Source organism: Oncorhynchus kisutch, linkage group LG2 (genome assembly GCF_002021735.2).
Source record: "Oncorhynchus kisutch isolate 150728-3 linkage group LG2, Okis_V2, whole genome shotgun sequence".
Classification (NCBI taxonomy): Eukaryota; Metazoa; Chordata; class Actinopteri; order Salmoniformes; family Salmonidae; genus Oncorhynchus; species Oncorhynchus kisutch.
The window spans coordinates 1,918,708-1,935,618 of record NC_034175.2 but is presented as its reverse complement, the minus strand read 5'-3'; the positions used below and the strand labels follow the sequence as shown (position 1 = coordinate 1,935,618).

Below are 16,911 nucleotides of genomic sequence, written 5' to 3'. Positions count from 1 at the left end.
ACCCCAGGAAGAGTAGCTGCTACCTTGACAGGAACTAATGGGGATTCTTAATAAACCCCAGGAAGAGTAGCTGCTGCCTTGACAGGAACTAATGGGGATTCTTAATAAACCCCAGGAAGAGTAGCTGCTGCCTTGACAGGAACTAATGGGGATCCATAATAAACCCCAGGAAGAGTAGCTTCTGCCTTGACAGGAACTAATGGGGATTCTTAATAAACCCCAGGAAGAGTAGTTGCTGCCTTGACAGGAACTAATGGGGATTCTTAATAAACCCCAGGAAGAGTAGCTGCTGCCTTGACAGGAACTAATGGGGATCCATAATAAACCCCAGGAAGAGTAGTTGCTGTCTTGGCAGGAACTAATGGGGATCCATAATAAACCCCAGGAATAGTAGTTGCTGTCTTGGCAGGAACTAATGGGGATCCATAATAAACCCCAGGAAGAGTAGTTGCTGCCTTGGCAGGAAGTAATGGGGATCCATAGTAAACCCCAGGAAGAGTAGCTGCTGTCTTGGCAGGCACTAATGGGGTTCCATAATAAACCCCAGGAAGAGTAGCTGCTGCCTTTAGCAGGCACAAATGAGGATCCATAATAAACCCCAGGAAGAGTAGCTGCTGCCTTGACAGGAACTAATGGGGATTCTTAATAAATACAACTAGAAAAATATACACACAAATCAGATCAAATCAGCACTGTCCTGTTCCCCCAGTCAATGTTGCAGACGTCCTTATGGTGCTGGGTAACTCTGAGTCTAAGTTTGAGTGTGTTCTATTGTCAGGTGAGGTGATCGACCCGTTGGGAGCACAGCCAAAGGTGAGCAGGCTAACGTAAGACTAACAGTATGACTAACAACACAGAATACTGTTCAGCTTGCTCTGTGGCAATGACATCCCTCTGGCACTGTGCACTTTGATATTTGACCATAGGTGAATACAAAGCATAGTTCTAACGGTGAATACTACAACTGTCCTCCTTCCTCTCTTCCCCCCTTCTCTGTCTCCCCTTCTCTTTCTCCTCTTCTCTCTTTCCAGAGGCTAGATTTCACCTCCTTCAACCCCCTGGCGGACCCTGACTTCTGTTACTATGACAACGGTCTGCTGAAGTCGGTGAAGCTGGGAGACCTTCACAGCCACGAGTTCTTCCGGCTGCTTTCCCTCTGTCACACCGTCATGAGTGAGGAGAAGAAGGAGGGTGAGAGATAGCGGGAGGGAGGGATGGAAGGAGGGTGCGAGAGAGGTAGAGGGAAAGAGAGGGGTAGAGGGAAAGAGGGAGGGAGAGAGAGGGGTAGAGGGAAAGAGGGATGGAGAGAGAGAGGTAGAGGGAAAGAGAGGGATGGAGAGAGAGAGGTAGAGGGAAAGAGAGGGATGGAGAGAGGGGTAGAGGGAAAGAGAGGGAGGGGTAGAGGGAAGGAGATTGAGGGTGAGAGAGGGGTAGAGGGAGGGATGGTAGGAGAAGGAGGGTGAGAGAGGGGTAGAGGGAAAGAGAGGGAGGGAAAGATGGGAGATGAGGAGAAATAAGTTGAACTTGTAATTATAGTCCATGTTTTTATAGCTGCAAATTCACATAGAGGTTCACATAGAAATGTGAGTTCTGAATCTGCTCATTGAAAGAAGAATGTCTATGTGTGCTATATCTATGCTTCCCGTTCTTAAGTTTTGTTTTGGTGTCTTTTACTTTCTGTTTTGTACAGCAGCTTCAAACAGCTGAAAATACTATACTGAACCAAAATAGAAACGCAACAATTTAAACTATTTACTGAGTTACAGTTCATATAAGAAAATCAGTCAATTGAAATAAATCAATTAAGCCCTAATTTATGGATTTCACATGACTGGGCAGGGGTGCAGCCTTGTGTGGGCCTGACAGGACATAGGCCCACCCACTTGGGAGACTGGCCCACCCACAGGGGAGCAAGGCCCAGAAAAATCAGAATGAGTTTTTCCCCACAAAAGGGCTTTATTACAGACAGAAAATCAGCTGTCCGGGTATCTGGTCTCAGACGATCTCGCAGGTGAAGAAGCCAGATGTGGAGGTCCTGGACTGGCGTGGTTACACGTGGTCTACAGTTGTGTGGCTGGTTGGACGTACTTCCAAATGATGAAACAACGTTGGAGGCTGCTTATGGTAGAGAAATGAACATGCAATTATCTAGCAACAGCTCTGGTGACATTCCTGCAGTCAGCGTGCCAATTGCACCCTCCCTCAAAACCTGAGACGTGTTGTGTGACAAAACTGCACATTTTAGAGTGGCCTTTTATTGTCCCCAGCACAAGGTGCACCTGTCTAATGATCACCCTGTTTATTCAGCTTCTTGATATGTAACACCTGTCAGGTGGATGGATTATCTTGGCAATGGAGAAATTCTCACTAACAGGGATGTAAACAAATTGATGCACAACATTTGAGAGAAAAAAGCTCTTTATGGGTATGGAACATTTATGGGATATTTTATTTCAGCTCATCAAACATGGGACTTTACATGTTGCGTTTATATTTTTGTTTGTTTAAAATATATTTCATAGTGGTTTAGATGGTACAATGATTCTCTACACTATGCATTGCTTGTTTTGTCACATAAACTGAAATTCGGCAAACCATGAAATGGCGGAGTGGTTTTTGCATAGTGCATCTTAAAAGCATGTTGTATTTTGTGTTCACCTACATGTATAGAAGGTGTTTAATAGGTACTGTATTCTCTCTCTCTCTCTCCTTTTTTTCTTTCTCTCTCTCTCTCTCTCGCTCTCTCTCTCTCTCTCTCTCTCTCACACCTCTCTCTCCCTCTCTCTCTCTCTCTCTCACACCTCTCTCTCTCTCTCTCTCTCACACCTCTCTCTCTCCTCTTTTTCTTTCTCTCTCTCTCTCTCTCTCTCACCTCTCTCTCTCGCCCCATCGCTCTCCCTCTCACTCCCCCATCACTCTCTCTCTCTCTTTCCCCCCATTGCTCTCTCTCTCTCTCCCCCATCGCGCTCTCTCTCCCTTCCCCATTGCTCTCTCTCTCTCTCTTTCCCCATCACTCTCTCTCTCCCATTGCTCTCTCTCTCTCTCCCCCATCGCGCTCTCTCTCCCTCCCCCATTGCTCTCTCTCTCTCTTTCCCCCATCATTCTCTCTCTCTCTCTCTCTCTCTCTCTCTCTCTCTCTCTCTCTCTCTCTCTCTCTCTCTCTCTCTCTCTCTCCCCCATCGCTCTCTCTCTCCCTCCCCCATTGCTCTCTCTCCCCCATTGCTCTCTCTCTGACTCCCCCACTCTACCCCCTCTAGGAGAGTTGATGTATAAGGCCCAGTCTCCAGATGAGGGTGCGTTGGTGACAGCAGCCAGGAACTTTGGTTTTGTGTTCCGGTCTAGAACCCCTGGTACTGTCACTGTGACAGAGCTGGGCCGACCCGTCACATACACACTGCTGGCCATCCTCGACTTCAACAACATCCGCAAGAGGATGTCCGTTATAGGTATACGCATGCATGCATACGCACTCACAAAAGTACGCACACAACTTGACATACAGTAGACACACACACGCTCACCAAACACACCTTGACATAGTGCACTTCAGCAACTTACGCAAGAGCAAAATAAAAAAAAGAAACAGGGGAAAATATCTTTGTTTAAAACATACTGTACAACAATATAAATATATGACATTAAAATGCCTATTTACTCTGTTTTATCTGATTGTGCAATCCACTGTCTCATCAGCCCAGCCAGGCAATTTATAAAAGCATCTAGACACATATCTCACATTTCTTTTAGACTAACATTTAGTTAGTGTGTCTGCAGTGCGTAACCCAGATCATATTAAAGTATGCCTCTGTCTGCAGTGCTTAGCCCAGATCATGTTAAAGTATGTCTCTGTCTGCAGTGCTTAGCCCAGATCATGTTAAAGTATGTCTCTGTCTGCAGTGCTTAGCCCAGATCATATTAAAGTATGTCTCTGTCTGCAGTGCGTAACCCCGAGGGGAGGATCCGTCTATACTGTAAAGGAGCTGATACTCTGTTGTTTGAGAGGCTCCACTCCTCCAACAATCACCTGGTGAACATCACAACAGATCACCTTAATGTGAGTTACAAACAAAATAAGTTCCTATTCAGCCTATCACAGCTCTCTTTTATACAAGTAACAGCACTGCCCTCTGGTGGTTAAATGTTTTCCTGCACACTACTATAGCCATCAGGAGATGATTGATTGTTTATCAATTCTTCAATTCACTTGTGTGTCTAGGAGTATGCTGGGGACGGTCTGCGGACCCTGGCCCTGGCCTACAGAGACCTGTCAGAGGAGCAGTGGGAGGAGTGGTCAGAGAGACACCGCCAAGCAGACAGAGCTACAGACTGTAGAGAGGACAGACTGGCTGACATATATGAACACATAGAACAGGACATGATGGTATCACGCTGTCTGTGTGTTTGTTTCTGTGTGTGTGTGTGTGTGCGTGTGCGTGTGTGTGTGTGTGAGCACATGTGTCCTCTCTGTAACATCATTGGCACCAAAATAAAGTTCAATCAACTTGTGTAACTGGCAATAAAGTTATATTCTACTCTGTGCTATTCTACTCTTCTCTATTCTACTCTTCTCTATTCTACTCTTCTCTACTCTACTCTTCTCTATTATTTTCTCCTCTGCTCTATTCTACTCTTCTCTATTCTGCTCTATTCTACTCTGCTCTATTCTATTCTATTCTGATCTATTCTACTCTGCTCTATTCTATTCTTCTCTATTCTATTCTGCTCTATTCTGCTCTGCTCTATTCTACTCTGCTCTATTCTTCTCTATTCTACTCTGCTCTATTCTACTCTGCTCTATTCTGATCTATTCTGATCTATTCTACTCTGCTCTATTCTATTCTGATCTATTCTACTTTGCTCTATTCTACTCTGCTCTATTCTGCTATGCTCTGCTCTATGCTCTATTCTACTATGCTCTATTCTACTCTGCTCTATGCTCTATTCTACTCTGCTCTATGCTCTGCTCTATGCTCTACTCTGCTCTATTCTACTCTTCTCTATTCTACTCTGCTCTATTTTACTCTGCTCTATGCTCTATTCTACTCTGCTCTACTGTGCTCTATTCTACTCTGCTCTATTCTACTCTGCTCTATTCTACTCTGCTTTATTCTACTCTGCTCTATTCTATTCTTCTCTATTCTACTCTGCTCTATTTTACTGTGATCTATGCTCTGTTCTACTCTGCTCTACTGTGCTCTATGCTCTATTCTACTATGCTCTATTCTCCTCTGCTCCATGCTCTATTCTACTCTGCTCTATGCTCTATTCTACTCTACTCTTCTCTATTCTATTCTGCTCTATTCTACTGTTCTCTATTCTACTCTGCTCTATGCTCTATTCTACTCTGCTCTATGCTCTGCTCTATGCTCTACTCTGCTCTATTCTACTCTGCTTTATTCTACTCTTCTCTATTCTACTCTGCTCTATTTTACTCTGCTCTATGCTCTATTCTACTCTGCTCTACTGTGCTCTATTCTACTCTGCTCTATTCTACTCTATTCTATTCTTCTCTATTCTACTCTGCTCTATTCTATTCTTCTCTATTCTACTCTGCTCTATTTTACTGTGATCTATGCTCTGTTCTACTCTGCTCTACTGTGCTCTATGCTCTATTCTACTCTGCTCTATTCTACTCTGCTCTATGCTCTACTCTTCTCTATTCTGCTCTATGCTACTCTGCTCTATTTTACTCTGATCTATGCTCTATTCTACTCTACTGTGCTCTATGCTCTATTCTACTCTGCTCTATTCTACTCTGCTCTATGCTCTATTCTACTCTGCTCTATTCTACTCTGCTCTATTCTACTCTGCTCTATTCTACTCTAGCTCCTGGGAGCCACAGCCATAGAGGATAAGCTACAGGAGGGAGTTCCTGAGACCATCGCTATTCTCTCTCTTGCTAACATCAAGATCTGGGTCCTCACGGGAGACAAACAGGGTGAGACACACACAAACACACACAGACACACAGACACACTCAAACACACACACACACACACAAACTAGAGCTGGCTATTTATTACTAGGATAAACTAAACCTTTCCTTTCCCTCACTTTTTGTCTCTCTCTTTCTGTCTCTTTCTTTCTGTCTCTTTCTTTCTGTCTCTCTTTCTGTCTCTCTCTCTGTCTCTGTCTCTCTCTTTCTGCCTCTCTCTTTCTGTCTCTCTCTCTGTCTCTCTTTCTGTCTCTCTCTCTGCCTCTCTCTCTTTCTGTCTCTCTTTCTGTCTCTCGCTCTCTTTGTCTCTCTTTCTGTCTCTCTTTCTGTCTCTTTGTCTCTCTTTCTGTCTCTCTTTCTGTCTCTCTTTATGTCTCTCTCTCTGCCTGTCTCTCTTTCTGTCTTTCTGTCTCTGTCTCTCTCTCTCTGCCTCTCTCTCTTTCTGTCTCTCTTTCTGTCTCTGTCGCTCTCTTTCTCTCTCTTTCTGTCTCTCTCTCTGCCTCTCTCTCTTTCTGTCTCTCTTTCTGTCTCTCTCTTTCTGTCTCTCTCTTTCTGTCTCTCTTTCTGTCTCACTTTCTGCCTCTCTCTTTCTGCCTCTCTCTTTCTGTCTCTCTCTCTGCCTCTCTCTCTTTCTGTCTCTCTCTGCCTCTCTCTCTTTCTGTCTCTCTTTCTGCCTCTCTCTTTCTGCCTCTCTCTTTCTGTCTCTCTCTCTCTGCCTCTCTCTCTTTCTGTCTCTCTCTCTGCCTCTCTCTCTTTCTGTCTCTCTTTCTGTCTCTCTTTCTGTCTCTGTCTCTCTCTTTCTGTCTCTCTTTCTGCCTCTCTTTCTGTCTCTCTCTGCCTCTCTCTCTTTCTGTCTCTCTCTCTGCCTCTCTCTCTTTCTGTCTCTCACTCTCTCTGTCTCTCTTTATGTCTCTCTCTTTGTCTCTCTTTCTGTTTCTTTGTCTCTCTTTCTGTCTCTCTTTCTGTCTCTCTTTATGTCTCTCTCTCTGCCTGTCTCTCTTTCTGTCTCTCTTTCTGTCTCTCTTTTTGTCTCTCGCTCTCTCTGTCTCTCTTTATGTCTCTCTCTCTTTGTCTCTCTTTCTGTCTCTTTGTCTCTCTTTCTGTCTCTCTTTATGTCTCTCTCTCTGCCTGTCTCTCTTTCTGTCTCTCTCTCTTTCTGTCTCTCTCTCTTTCTGTCTCACTTTCTGACTCTTTGTCTCTGTCTCTCTTTCTGACTCTCTCTCTTTCTGTCTCTCTTTCTGTCTCTATCTCTTTCTGTCTCTCTTTATGTCTCTCTCTCTTTCTGTCTTTCTTTCTGTCTCTCTCTCTTTCTGTCTCTCTTTCTGACTCTGTCTCTGTCTCTCTTTCTGTCTCTCTTTCTGTCTCTCTCTCTTTCTGTCTCTCTTTATGTCTCTTTCTTTGTCTCTCTTTCTGACTCTTTGTCTCTCTTTCTGACTCTCTCTTTCTGTCTCTCTTTCTGTATCTCTCTCTTTCTGTCTCTCTTTCTGTCTCTCTCTGTCTCTCTTTCTGTCTCTCTCTGTCTCTCTTTACCTCTCTCTCTGTCTCTCTCGCTCTCTTTCTGTCTTTCTTTCTGTCTCTCTTTCTGTCTCTCTCTCTGTCTGTCTCTCTCTCTGCCTCTCTATTTATGTCTCTCTCTCTCTCTGTCTCTCAGAGACAGCAGTTAATATAGGTTACTCCTGTAAGATGCTGACTGGTGATATGACTGAGGTGTTCATCATCAGTGGAAACACAGTGCTGAGTGTTAGAGAGGAACTCAGGTACTCTAACTATCCTCTATTCCTCCCTCTATCCATCTATCTATATTCCTCCCTCTATCCATCTATCTATATTCCTCCCTCTATCCATCTATCTATATTCCTCCCTCTATCCATCTATCTCTCTATTCCTCCCTCTATCCATCTATCTATATTCCTCCCTCTATCCATCTATCTTTCTATTCCTCCCTCTATCCATCTATCTCTCTATTCCTCCCTCTATCATCTATCAGGGTGAGACACACACACACACACACACACACACACACACACACACACACACACACACACACACACACACACACACACACACACACACACACACACACACACACACACACACACACACAAACACACACACACACAAACTAGAGCTGGCTATTTAAAACTAGGATAAACTAAACCTTTCCTTTCCCTCACTTTTTTTGTCTCTCTCTTTCTGTCTCTCTCTCTCTTTCCGTCTATCTCTCTGTCTCTCTTTCTGTCTTTCTCTTTCTGTCTCTCTTTCTGTCTCTCTTTCTGTCTCTTTTCTGTCTCTCTCTTCTGTCTCTCTCTTTCTGTCTCTCTCTTTCTGTCTCTCTCTCTTTCTGTCTCTCTTTCTGTCTCTCTCTCTCTCTCTGTCTCTCTCTGTCTCTTTCTGTCGCTCTCTTTCTGTCTCTCTCTCTGTCTCTCTCTTTCTGTCTCTCTCTTTGTCTCTCTTTGTCTCTCTCTTTGTCTCTCTTTCTGTCTCTCTCTCTCTCTGTCTCTTTCTGTCTCTCTCTCTGTCTCTCTCACTGTCTCTTTCTCTCTCTCTCTCTTTCTGTCTCTCTCTTTGTCTCTCTTTCTGTCTCTCTCTTTCTGTCTCTCTCTTTCTGTCTCTCTCTCTGTCTCTCTCACTGTCTCTTTCTGTCTCTCTCTCTGTCTCCTTCTCTCTCTTCTGTCTCTCTCTTTGTCTCTCTTTCTGTCTCTCTCTTTCTCTCTCTCTGTCACTCTCTTTCTGTCTCTCTCCATGTCTCTCTGTCTCTCTCTCTGTCTCTCTCTGTCTCTCTCTGTTCAGTGTATTAATCAACTATTCACCCTCATCTCTTTGTCCTGTCCTGTCATTTCTCCTCCCTCATTCTCTTTCTCTTCAGGAGAGCGAGGGAGAGGATGATAGAGTTTGCCCGTACGAGAGAGAGAGGAAAGGAGGAGGGGATGGAGGGATGGGGCGAGGCCTGTTCTCTGGGGAATGGGTTTGGGGGAGACGGGGGAGGAGATGGGAGAGAGTGGCCCTCCGTGGGGGACAAACAGCAGCAGTGTCCCCCTCCCCCTGGCCCTCCCGCCCCTCGACCCCCCATCCTCAACCACGCTAGACTCCATATCTGGAGAGTTCGCCCTCGTCATCAACGGACATAGCCTGGTGAGACGACACACACCAATGATGTATATAAGCCCTGGATTGCTGTTGCTATGTAAATGGCCAATGAGAGGCGTTGATGCCACTGGTCGGCCATATTGGATTTATTTACATGTATTTAAGTGTTTTTGTTGTAGTGGGGACAGTAAAATTTGTACTTTTAAAAAATGATACTTGTTTTTATATATGTCCTTTTTATGTTTAGCTCACATAATATAATTTAAAAGTCTGCATTAAGGTGTCTGTAATAGAATAAACATGACAAAAACAAATGTAGAAATTAATAAATGTATTTCTATACCTTCCTAAATGTGTTTTACACTGGTGAGGGAGAGCGTGGTGGCTTAAAAACAGCTGCCCTAGTAATCTAGGGGATATATAACCCACTAGATATACAAACACCACTACACTGGACACACTACTTGTGCAATAGAAAACATGGCGCTCATAACAAATCTAAAATATCCAAACAAGTTCTCTCTCTCTCTCTCTCTCTCTCTCTCTCTCTCTCTCTCTCTCTCTCTCTCTCTCCCCTCCCTCCCTCCCTCCCTCCCTCCCTCCCTCTCTCTCTCTCTCTCTCTCTCTCACGCTCCCTCGCTCTCCCTCCCTCTCTCTCTCTCTCTCTCTCTCTCTCTCCCTCCCTCCCTCCCTCCCTCCCTCCCTCCCTCCCTCCCTCCCTCCCTCCCTCCCTCTCTCTCTCTCTCTCTTTCTATCTCTATCTCTCTCTCCCTCCCCCTCTCTCTCTCTCTCTCTATCCCTCCCTCTCTCTCCCTCTCCCTCTGTCTCTCTCTCCCTCTCTCTCTCTCTACCTCTCTCTCTCCCCCCCTCCCTCTCTCTCTCTCTCTCTCTCTCTCTCTCTCTCTCTCTGTGTCAGGCCCATGCGTTGGAGGCTGATATGGAGGGGGAGTTTGTGTCTACAGCGTGTGTCTGTAGAGCAGTGATCTGCTGCAGGGTGACTCCTCTACAGAAAGCCCTGGTGGTGGAGCTCATCAAGAAACACAAGAAAGCTGTCACCCTGGCCATAGGAGACGGGGCTAATGATGTTAGCATGATCAAGAGTAAGTTAGAGAGAGAGAGGGATGGAGGAGAGGATGTCAGAGGAGGGTTGGAGGAAGGGCGAATGACAGAAGTGCTTGGCAAAGATGATAACAGAGATGGGTAGATATGGGAAGACTTGAGAGATAAGGGGAATGAGGAGATATATTGAAGCAAAGTGCTCTGGCAGCACAGTCTATTTGTAAGGTCATGGAAAGTCCCCAGAATCCCCACTTTATCTGTTTCTGTGTAGTTCTCTCTCCTTACGTCCTCTTTTCTCACGCCTCACCATGCCTTTCACAATTGTGTGTATGTATGTGTGTGTGCATGTGTGTTTGTGTGCACTCACACGTGAGTGTGTGTGTGTATGAAAAGCAGAAGAGAGGAGGCCTCTGAGGGAGGAGAGGTCCTTGTGGTTTCACATCCTGTTTTCTGGGCTCGACACCATGTCCTTGGATACATTACTCAACCTGTGAGCGATTACTCAACTTGTTGACTTGTTACCAAACCTGAATCTGAGGGAAGAGCATAGCAGGCTTCTGTGCCAGCCCAGCACTAACACCCCTGATAATTACACTTTTCAATTGTCTACAGTTGCTCTCTGTCCTTGTCTCCTCTCCTATAACCTATATGAAGTGTCTGTCTACCCCCCCAGCGGCTCATATAGGAGTGGGCATCAGTGGTCAGGAGGGCATCCAGGCAGTGCTGGCGTCTGACTACTCCTTCTCCCAGTTCCGCTTCCTCCAGCGCCTGCTGCTGGTCCACGGACGCTGGTCCTACCTCCGCATGTGTCGCTTCCTCTGCTACTTCTTCTACAAGAACTTTGCCTTCACCATGGTGCACTTCTGGTTTGGCTTCTTCTGTGGCTTCTCTGCCCAGGTGAGAGGTCAGGGGTGAGGGATCAGGAACGGTGGTTTAGAGGTGAGGGGTGAAGGGTTTTATAAGTTGGGTTGAGGTAAATAGTTTTGACTTCACTGTCAAAAAACACGTTAGGGGTGTTTAGGAGGAACTATAAGGGTTGAAGTGAAGACTGATGGGGCATGATGTTATATTGGAGCTTAAATGGGGTGAGGTTGTCGTTCTTACTGTGTGTGTCTCTCTCTCTCTCCCTCCCACCCTCTCTCTCTATCTCTCTCTGTTATCTCCCTCCTACCCTCTCTCTCTCTCTCTCCCTCCCACCATCTCCTCTCTATCTCTCTCTGTTATCTCCCTCCTACCCTCTCTCTCTCTTTTCTTTCTCTCTCTCTCTCGCTCTCTTTTTCCATCCCTCTCTCCATCCCTCTCTCTCCATCCCTCTCTCTCTCTCTCTCTCCATCCCTCTCTCTCTCTCTCTCTCTCTCTCTCTCTCTCAGACAGTATATGATCAGTACTTCATCACTCTCTATAACATCGTCTACACCTCTCTCCCCGTGCTGGCCATGGGAATATTTGACCAGGTGAGTCTCCCAAGCACCTCTGTACCCTTTGACCCCTGACCCTTGACCCCTGGTTGTTCCTTTTTCCCTCTGTAGGACGTCCCAGAACAGCGTAGTCTGGAGTATCCTAAGCTGTATGAGCCAGGTCAGCTTAACCTGCTGTTCAACAAGAGAGAGTTCTTCATCTGTATAACCCAGGGTATCTACACTAGTGTTGTGTTGTTCTTCGTACCCTATGCCATCCTGTCCCACGGAACCCAGGGCACCGGGGAACCCCTCGCTGACTACCAGACCTTTGCTGTTACGACGGCCACCGCCCTGGTGATCGTGGTCAGTGTGCAGGTGAGCGGGGGGAAGGACTGTAGTATCCACTTCCTGTAGGCAACATGTTTGAAGGTTTGCTACAGTGCCTTGCGAAAGTATTCGGCCCCCTTGAACTTTGCGACCTTTTGCCACATTTCAGGCTTCAAACATAAAGATATAAAACTGTATTTTTTTGTGAAGAATCAACAACAAGTGGGACACAATCATGAAGTGGAATGACATTTATTGGATATTTCAAACTTTTTTAACAAATCAAAAACTGAAAAATTGGGCTTGCAAAATTATTCAGCCCCCTTAAGTTAATACTTTGTAGCGCCACCTTTTGCTGCGATTACAGCTGTAAGTCGCTTGGGGTATGTCTCTATCAGTTTTGCACATCGAGAGACTGACATTTTTTCCCATTCCCCCTTGCAAAACAGCTCGAGCTCAGTGAGGTTGGATGGAGAGCATTTGTGAACAGCAGTTTTCAGTTCTTTCCACAGATTCTCGATTGGATTCAGGTCTGGACTTTGACTTGGCCATTCTAACACCTGGATATGTTTATTTTTGAACCATTCCATTGTAGATTTTGCTTTATGTTTTGGATCATTGTCTTGTTGGAAGACAAATCTCTGTCCCAGTCTCAGGTCTTTTGACTCCATCAGGTTTTCTTCCAGAATGGTCCTGTATTTGGCTCCATCCATCTTCCCATCAATTTTAACCATCTTCCCTGTCCCTGCTGAAGAAAAGCAGGCCCAAACCATGATGCTGCCACCACCATATTTGACAGTGGGGATGGTGTGTTCAGGGTGATGAGCTGTGTTGCTTTTACGCCAAACATAACGTTTTGCATTGTTGCCAAAAAGTTCAATTTTGGTTTCATCTGACCAGAGCACCTTCTTCCACATGTTTGGTGTGTCTCCCAGGTGGCTTGTGGCAAACTTTAAACAACACTTTTTATGGATATCTTTAAGAAATGGCTTTCTTCTTGCCACTCTTCCATAAAGGCCAGATTTGTGCAATATACGACTGATTGTTGTCCTATGGACAGAGTCTCCCACCTCAGCTGTAGATCTCTGCAGTTCATCCAGAGTAATCATGGGCCTCTTGGCTGCATCTCTGATCAGTCTTCTCCTTGTATGAGCTGAAAGTTTAGAGGGACGGCCAGGTCTTGGTAGATTTGCAGTGGTCTGATACTCCTTCCATTTCAATATTATCGCTTGCACAGTGCTCCTTGGGATGTTTAAAGCTTGGGAAATGTTTTTGTATCCAAATCCGGCTTTAAACTTCTTCACAACAGTATCTCGGACCTGCCTGGTGTGTTCCTTGTTCTTCATGATGCTCTCTGCGCTTTTAACGGACCTCTGAGACTATCACAGTGCAGGTGCATTTATACGGAGACTTGATTACACACAGGTGGATTGTATTTATCATCATTAGTCATTTAGGTCAACATTGGATCTTTCAGAGATCCTCACTGAACTTCTGGAGAGAGTTTGCTGCACTGAAAGTAAAGGGTCTGAATAATTTTGCACGCCCAATTTTTCAGTTTTTGATTTGTTAAAAAAGTTTGAAATATCCAATAAATGTCGTCCACTTCATGATTGTGTCCCACTTGCTGTTGATTCTTCACAAAAAAATACAGTTTTATATCTTTATGTTTGAAGCCTGAAATGTGGCAAAAGGTCGCAAAGTTCAAGGGGGCCGAATACTTTCGCAAGGCACTGTACATATGATAAACCGGGTAGTTTGGGCCGTGTGTATATCAGACAATATACCACGGTATTACACAAAAAGACTTGTTTACTGTTCTAGTTATGTTGGTAACCAGTTTATAATAGCAATAAGGCACCTCAGGGGTTTGTGATAATGGCCAATATACCACAGCTAAGGGCAGTTCTTATGCATGACGCAACGCAGAGTACAGCCTGGATACAGCTGTTAGTCATGGTATATTGGCCATATACCACAACCCCCCGAGGTGTCTTATTATTATTATATATGGTCTGATATACACCGGCCTTCAGTACAAACTGGGTGGTTAGAGCCCTGAATGCTGATTAGCTGAAAGCCGTGGTATATCAGACCATATACCACAACCCCCCGAGGTGTCTTATTATTATTATATATGGTCTGATATACACCGGCCTTCAGTACAAACTGGGTGGTTAGAGCCCTGAATGCTGATTAGCTGATTAGCTGAAAGCCGTGGTATATCAGACCATATACCACAACCCCCCGAGGTGTCTTATTATTATTATATACGGTCTGATATACACCGGCCTTCAGTACAAACTGGGTGGTTAGAGCCCTGAATGCTGATTAGCTGAAAGCCGTGGTATATCAGACCATATACCACAGGTATGATGAAACATGTATTTTTAACGTTAACGTTAACCATGGTATATTGGCCATGCATAGTACCACAGCCCCTCACGCCTTATTGCTTAAATCTCTCTCTGTGGGTGGATGCGTGTGCGTGTGTGTGTGTGTGTGTGTGTGTGTGTGTGTGTGTGTGTGTGTGTGTGTGTGTGTGTGTGTGTGTGTGTGTGTGTGTGTGTGTGTGTGTGTGTGTGTGTGTGTGTGTGTGTGTGTGTGTGTGTGTGTGTGTGTGTGTATAGATTGCTCTGGACACAGGCTACTGGACAGCCATCAACCATTTCTTTGTGTGGGGCTCTGTGGGCTCCTTCTTCACCATCATGTTGGCTATGCACAGCCAGACTCTATTCAGCATCTTTCCCAACCAGTTCCACTTCATAGGCAGTGCCCAGAGCACACTGGTCCAGCCGCTGGTGTGGCTGACCATCGTCTTGGCCACAGTGATCTGCATCGTTCCAGTTCTGGCTTTCCGATTCCTCAAACTGGACCTGAAACCACAGCTCTCTGATACGGTGAGAACAATATGCTTCTGGCCACACTCACATCTCTCTGATATAGTGAGAACAATATGCTTCTGGCCACACTCACATCTCTCTGATACGGTGAGAACAATATGCTTCTGGCCCCACTCACATCTCTCTGATACGGTGAGAACAATATGCTTCTGGTCCCACTCACATCTCTCTGATACGGTGAGAACAATATGCTTCTGGCCCCACTCACATCTCTCTGATATAGTGAGAACAATATGCTTCTGGCCACACTCACATCTCTCTGATACGGTGAGAACAATATGCTTCTGGCCCCACTCACATCTCTCTGATATAGTGAGAACAATATGCTTCTGGCCCCACTCACATCTCTCTGATATAGTGAGAACAATATGCTTCTGGCCCCACTCACATCTCTCTGATATAGTGAGAACAATATGCTTCTGGCCCCACTCACATCTCTCTGATACAGTGAGAACAATATGCTTCTGGCCCCACTCACATCTCTCTGATACGGTGAGAACAATATGCTTCTGGCCCCACTCACATCTCTCTGATATAGTGAGAACAATATGCTTCTGGCCCCACTCACATCTCTCTGATACGGTGAGAACAATATGCTTCTGGCCCCACTCACATCTCTCTGATATAGTGAGAACAATATGCTTCTGGCCACACTCACAGCTTCTGATCCTACTCACTGATCCTAATCACTGATCCTAATCACTGATCCTACTCACTAACACATTGGATAGGTGAAAACAGAAGATAAACTCCAGATAGCATTCACCAATTGCCAGGCCGTCATTGTAAATAAGTATTTGTTCTTAGTTGACCTGCCTGGTAAAATAAAGGTAAAATAAAATAGTTATTCAGTCATGTGAAATCAGTGGAAGGGATGAAGAAAGGATGCTGGTTCATGACCACTTCTTTATGATCCTCTGTTCCTGTCTCAAAGTCTTTCAGTGCTCATCTACATCAATCTGGCCTTCAGTCTGACCTTCAGTCTGGCTTTCAGTCTGGCCTTCACTCTGGCCTTCAGTCTGGCCTTCAGTCAGACCTTCAGTCTGGCCTTCACTCTGGCCTTCAGTCTGACCTTCAGTCTGGCCTTCACTCTGGTCTTCAGTCTGACCTTCAGTCTGGCCTTCACTCTGGCCTTCAGTCTGGCCTTCACTCTGGCCTTCAGTTTGGCCTTCAGTCTGGCCTTCAGTCTGGCCTTCAGTCTGACCTTCAGTCTGGCCTTCAGTCTGGCCTTCAGTCTGGCCTTCAGTTTGGCCTTCAGTCTGGCCTTCAGTCTGGCCTTCAGTCTGGCCTTCAGTCTGTCAGCCATGACTCCTGTCTTCTCTCTATACTACTGTGATTCTGTCTGTTTGTCTCTTCATTGCTGTGACTGAAATCACACCAATGTCCCCTAACTCTACCAATGATTAACTGTTTGTGCGTACGCCAGCGCTCTCTGTATCCCGTCACTTATCTTCTCTGTAAATATTGACTCTGAGTCTGTGAATATACCTTCATTCCCTCGAGAACAGCTGTCCCTATCACCTTATAATACGTGATTATCACTAGGGTTTAATATTGTCCGAAAACAATACGTTCTACACATCCTTCCTGAGAAAATTGCAATCGTCCTGAAATAAATCTGACATAATTATACCACAGATAGAACAATGAGACGGATGTGTAAATGTGAAGCATCCGATTGCCATTCCCACTCACTACCAAATATGGTAGTGAGAGGAAACCCAGTGGCTGACAGTGGGATAAGACGGAAGGAGATGGATTTTGGCCGACATTCTGCACATTTTCTCATCTGGGAAACATTTGACCTCAATACAGTTTTCTGTCCCCAAAACTAAAATCTGTTATGAACAGAGTGGACTACATTTGGTAGATTTTAACCTTTGCCAAAGTTGTAAAAAATGGCATTGTTTAGAAGGAATGCAAAGGCTAATTGAGTTATTGCACACGCTCACTCCACAAAGTAGACGTTTCCTAATGGAAATATGCAGATGTATGCTAGAACGAGCTAATAGGATCTCGCTAGCTTGAGCTTGGCTCTGCCTACCATTTTGCTTGTTCTGCCCACTATGACTCATTTGTTTCATTTGGAAAGTTAGGATGTGGTCTATTATGGTTTAGTTATAAAAAATCTTTGATTATACCACTGTAAATTGAGAAACACGGACAGGAAACGAATTGTTTCTTGTTGTATTTTACTCAA

General features: G+C 45.1%; 1 protein-coding gene across 1 annotated transcript in view; it reads left to right on the top strand.

Moving 5' to 3' along the window:
- LOC109905878 (phospholipid-transporting ATPase ID-like) overlaps positions 1-16,911 on the top strand; it is a 38,669-nt gene that overhangs the window by 15,610 nt on the left and 6,148 nt on the right. The window contains exons 3-16 of the mRNA XM_031837142.1: positions 779-813; positions 1,032-1,191; positions 3,258-3,446; positions 3,939-4,054; positions 4,217-4,381; positions 5,827-5,938; positions 7,587-7,692; positions 8,802-8,825; positions 8,959-9,067; positions 9,939-10,122; positions 10,755-10,978; positions 11,452-11,535; positions 11,611-11,856; positions 14,439-14,708. Coding sequence (XP_031693002.1) covers positions 779-813; positions 1,032-1,191; positions 3,258-3,446; positions 3,939-4,054; positions 4,217-4,381; positions 5,827-5,938; positions 7,587-7,692; positions 8,802-8,825; positions 8,959-9,067; positions 9,939-10,122; positions 10,755-10,978; positions 11,452-11,535; positions 11,611-11,856; positions 14,439-14,708 — 2,024 coding nt within the window. The remainder of the gene's footprint in view (positions 1-778; positions 814-1,031; positions 1,192-3,257; positions 3,447-3,938; positions 4,055-4,216; positions 4,382-5,826; positions 5,939-7,586; positions 7,693-8,801; positions 8,826-8,958; positions 9,068-9,938; positions 10,123-10,754; positions 10,979-11,451; positions 11,536-11,610; positions 11,857-14,438; positions 14,709-16,911) is intronic.